Source organism: Lathyrus oleraceus, chromosome 3 (genome assembly GCF_024323335.1).
Source record: "Lathyrus oleraceus cultivar Zhongwan6 chromosome 3, CAAS_Psat_ZW6_1.0, whole genome shotgun sequence".
Taxonomy (NCBI): Eukaryota; Viridiplantae; Streptophyta; class Magnoliopsida; order Fabales; family Fabaceae; genus Lathyrus; species Lathyrus oleraceus.
The window spans coordinates 416,025,314-416,030,280 of record NC_066581.1 but is presented as its reverse complement, the minus strand read 5'-3'; the positions used below and the strand labels follow the sequence as shown (position 1 = coordinate 416,030,280).

Below are 4,967 nucleotides of genomic sequence, written 5' to 3'. Positions count from 1 at the left end.
AAAAGCACATCAGGAGGATGTTTCTTCTTGGGAAACAATCTCATATCGTGGTTCAGCAAGAAGAAGAACTGTGTATCATTGTCCACTGCAGAGGCTGAGTACATAGCAGCTGGAAGCAGTTGTTCCCAACTGGTATTGATGAAACAGATGCTGACTGAGTACAATGTCTCTCAGAATGTCATGACATTGTTCTGTGACAATCTCAGTGCCATCAACATTTCAAAGAATCCCATCCAACACAGCAGGACCAAACATATTGACATTAGACATCACTTCATCAGAGATCTAGTGGAAGACAAAGTGATTACCTTGGAACATGTAGCTACTGAACTACAACTTGCTGACATATTTACAAAGGCTTTGGATGCTACTCAGTTTGAAAATTTAAGGGGCAAATTGGGAATATGCCTTTCTGAGGATTTATAGCAACCAAGGATGTTAGGAATGTATTGTTTAATATTCCAACCTATTAAACAATTGAAAGTGTGCTCTGACTGGGTAACAGATCATAGCTATTTCACTTGCTGCAAGTGTGTTAACAAGATATTAAGGGGATATCCTAACATAAGACAGCCTATGTACCTGCTGGAGTTCAAGAACATGTGCATGCAGGAGCGGTTCAAGATGTCATACTCAAAGTCATGGCATCTGATATTGGTGTACCTGCTGTGAAGCAAGAGTGTGTGTCTACTTGATCAAAGCTGTGAAGCAAGATCAAATGGGTGTCGTCTTGATCAAAGTTGTAAAGCAAGATCAAGAGGGGGTATTCTTGATTGAAATTGTGAAGTAAAATCAAGAGTGTGGTCCTGAATATTATGTGTAATTTATTTTGTTTTGGTCTGTATTATTAAGTGTTGCTTTGGCAACATTTTTGACAAAAAGGGGGAGTAACACCTGTGCCCCAGGACAACAGATGTGCTATGTGCATTGAACAGATATTGAAGATCCTCTAATCCAGAGGGTGTGCTGCAACTTGATGTTCACCTTCTATGTGTGATGAGTGTGAGTGTGTGCTGTTTACTATCTGCATGTGTGTTGGTGTTTGAAGTTTTTATTTAACTTCTGTGTATGTGCTAAGTGTGCTGCTGTTCTGTGTGTGTGCTGAAGTTTCTATTTAACTTCTGTGTGTATCCTGAGTGTGCTACTGTTCTGAGTGTATTAGCTATGGTATTACTCTGCTAGGATGTGTGTTTTCCGCTGTTGTGAACTCTGTTGTGATGCCAAGTTGTTTTAGCCAAAAAATTGCCAAAGGGGGAGTTTGTAGATGTTTGATTGGCTGCATTTTATGTTAAAACACTATTTGTACTCTGATGTCTTGACTGATGTCATGACATGCTTTGTAGATGTTTGATTGGCTGCATTCTGTGTTAAAACACTAACTGTACTGTGATGTCTTGACTGATGTCATGACATACTTGAGTAGATTGCTGCAGGTTTAGCTAACATAGGATTTACTGAATGTCAAACTAGATGTTATGACATTCATCCATGACTGCAAATACTGAACTATAGAATAGTTGGTTTTTCTGTTATAGCTCAGTATTGAGTTCAGTATGTGTTTCAGGAGAGTAGCAGACCTGGCACATAGCCTACTGTCTGAATGTCAAACGGAATGTTATGACATTCATCATTGACAGCATATACTGAATAATATGCAGGTTGGTTTTTCTGCTACAGTTCAGTATGTATTTTAGTCTGTTTATCAAGGGAATAACAGACCTGGCATAAGGCCCATTGTTTAAATGTCAAACTGGATGTTATGACATTTATCTCTGTCAGCTGATACTGAAGTATAGACTGGTTGGTCTTTTACAGTACAACATTTTGTACAGTCTGTTTTTAGGAAAATAACAGACCTAGCATATGGCCTATGTTCTGGACGTCAAACGGAATGTTGTGACATTCATTCCTGACAGCATATGCTAAAGTGTATGATGGTTAGTTTTTCTGTTTCAGTATTTTTCTCATGCTATTCTTCAGAAATCCAACAGCTGAGCTAAAATCCAGGAAACTAACAACTGAGCTACAATTAATGAACCTAACGAATATCCTATTTGTTAGCACCCTAATATGTGGAAATTAGGTTAACTTGCTTAACCTTAATTTTAGGAAATACAAGTACAAGGCCCAAGTGCTGCAATATAAAAGGATGGCTATCCTTCTTTCAGAACCCAGGGATTTTTAGCGTGAAGCATTAATTGTTCTATCATACATCACTGCTGTATTTTTATGTGTGTCGTGTATTAGGTTTAACTTGTGAGCCAAGCAATTATCACCTAGATGATTGCATTGGACTAGGGTGTTCATTGAGTTGTAAGTGTTGTGTCACTCTAAGCTTTTAAGCGTGAGTGCTGTGTTTCTTGATTAAAGCTGTTAAGCACAATCAAGAGTTGTTGAAGTATTACTTCACCATTGTCTTTAAACTTAATTAAAGGTTGTAATCACTGAGGTGATTGAGGGGGAGTGAGTAGGAACTCTGGTCTTTGTTTAAGATTGAAATTGTATTGGGTAGGTATTAAGTGATAGGATTAAACAGGTGGTTTAAGGCCTGAATTAATACTGCTAATAGTAGATTTCCTCCCTGGCTTGGTAGCCCCCAAATGTAGGTGTGTGTGACACCGAACTGGGTAAACAATTCCTTGTGTTATTTACTGCACTTTACATTTACCTACTGTATACATTCCTGTCTGCGCAGAATTGGATGTCATAACATCCAGTGTGACATCGAAAGTCTGTTAACTAGAATTTCACTGTGCAATCATCATGCACCCCTTCTAAAAACCCAAATTGTTCTAGCTTTCGTAATACAACGAACATCGTCGTCTTCACCTCTTCAACTCTCAGTATGACTTCGGTACTTTTCTCTTCAATCACGACGTTGACTGACGCGCCACTATGATTTGGCAAAGGATTTGTCTTTACATTTGGTTTTTCTTCAGAAAATGATAGAACCCCTTGGTCAATTAACTCTTGGATCCTCTTTTTGAGGGTCCAACAATCCTCAGTGGAATGTCCTATATACCCTACGTGGTAAGCGCATGTGGCATTAGGATTGTGGCACCGATTGAAAGGAGGAGAAGTTGCCGACAATTCCCTCGGTACAATAGCTCCCACATGGACTAGATATGGTACTAACTCTGCATATGGCACCATGATCTTTTCAAACTGAGGGAGGTTACCAAAATTTCCTATGTTATTCTGACCTCGATTTTGCCCTCTGTTATCGTTATTATATTGTTGGTTTGGATTTTTCTGAGCAGGTGTTGATTGTTGATTGCCTTTCTGCGGTTGATACTGGGAAAGGCGGTTGTTGGTATTGAGCTGCAGCAACATACGAATATGGATAATACGACATATGGGCTATTGGAAATTGATATCGGGGTCGAGCCCTCGCCATTACAGCGTTTGCTTCCCCCTCCTTCTTTTTAGCGAAGCCCCCATGTGGCCTCTTGTTGGTTGTCTGCGATGCGGTCATGTCTGTTATTTTCTCGGATTTCAGCTCACTCTCAACACGTTCCCCAATAGTAACCATGTCAGTGAATTTTGTTGATGAACTGCCAATCATCTTTTCAAAACATAACCCTTGCAACGTACCCATGAAGATGTCCACCAACTCATTGTTAGATAATGCTGGCCGAACCCTAGACGCCATTTCGCACCAATGTTGAGCATATTCCTTGAAGGTTTCATTAGATCTTTGCGACTGATTCTGTAATTGAAGCCTTGTCGGAGCCATGTCAAGGTTGTACTTATACTGTTTCCAGAATTCCTCGGAGAGGTCCCTCCATGACCGGATCTTCGAACTCTCCAGACTCATGGACCAATCCTAGGAGGCCCCAGCCAGGCTATCTTGGAAGAAATGAATCAAGAGGTTGTCGTTATCAATGTGTGAAGGCATCTTCCTGCAGTATACAGTGAGGTGACTGCGGGGACAACTAAGGCTTTTGTATTTAGGAAGGTCATGCACCTTGAATTTCTGTGGCAACACCACGTTCGGGACCAAACAAAGGTCTCAAGCATTTATGCCAAAGGACGAGAAACCCTTGATGGCCTTTATTTTGTCGTCCAAGAGCTGGTAATCCGCAGGTCTAGCCGGATCAACAGCGGGAGGAGCGACCTGACTGGCCGATCGAGAAGCTTCGGGAGCGATTGGTGCGGGCATGTTTAGGGTGAACCACATCTGTGGTGGGTAGGAGAAACCCGGTGGCACGGTCTGAGCAGCAGTAGTGGGCTGAAAGTATTGCATTCCAGGTTGAGCATTGGGGGCCTGAGGTGCCCATTCCTGCACGTACTGGGATGTAGGGTACGTCATCATGGGCATGGAGTTTTCCCCTGGGTAATCGAAGGGGAAAGTCGGGACCTGGCCAACGCTCACAGCTTAAGTGGTCTGATTAGGAAGTTAAAAGTGGAGGCGCGGGCCTCGGTAGTCCTCTTCATCATTAGGGAGGTCTTTAGGGACCTAACCCTGGTTGTCATTCAGATCAACAACATTAACCGGAGTAGTTTGGAGAGTGGGGAAAGCCCATGGAAAACTAATGTTTCCAGCAGCAGCAGCAGCAGCAAGAATCGGGTGAGGGAAGAAAACTCCCCCACTAGCGAGACTAGCAGCAAGATGTGGGGGCATTCCCCACGGGTAGGCAGCAACAAGCCTAGCAGGGTCCGTGGGGACCACTTGACAGTTCCCAGAGTTAGGCACCATAGTTTCCGTCCGCGTGTCGACGGTAGTGCCAGTAGCAGTATCAGGAATGGTCACCCCAAGAGCACGAGTGACGTTGGCAGCAGCAGAGGCAGGGTTCCTCTGAGACTGGAGGATCTCGAGGATGGTCTCCATGTTTCCCCTGAATAGGTTCATCTCACCTTGCACATGGGCAAGGTATTCGCGGACAACAGCGTTGTGGGCTTCGTATTCGGCCATGATTCTGGATTTGCTGGAACATGTGTCGTACGGATGACAAGTCGTCGTTGTT

At 42.9% G+C, this 4,967-nt stretch overlaps 1 protein-coding gene across 1 annotated transcript; it reads right to left on the bottom strand.

Annotated features, from left to right (window-relative positions):
* Positions 1-2,739: 2,739 nt before the first annotated feature.
* On the bottom strand, positions 2,740-3,817 carry LOC127131511 (uncharacterized). The gene is made up of 2 exons (XM_051060427.1): positions 3,401-3,817; positions 2,740-3,321 (listed from the first exon to the last, which is right to left on the bottom strand). Exons 1-2 carry the CDS (start codon positions 3,815-3,817, stop codon positions 2,740-2,742), a joined length of 999 nt encoding a protein of 332 aa, XP_050916384.1.
* Positions 3,818-4,967: the final 1,150 nt, after the last annotated feature.

Excerpts from the sequence above, each read along its gene's own strand:
- LOC127131511 (XM_051060427.1), bottom strand. The coding sequence starts at position 3,817 with ATGAGTCTGGAGAGTTCGAAGATCCGGTCATGGAGGGACCTCTCCGAG. Across the intron at positions 3,322-3,400 it reads AGGAGGGGGAAGCAAACGCT|CTCAATACCAACAACCGCCT; the intron begins GTAATGGCGAGG and ends ATGTTGCTGCAG.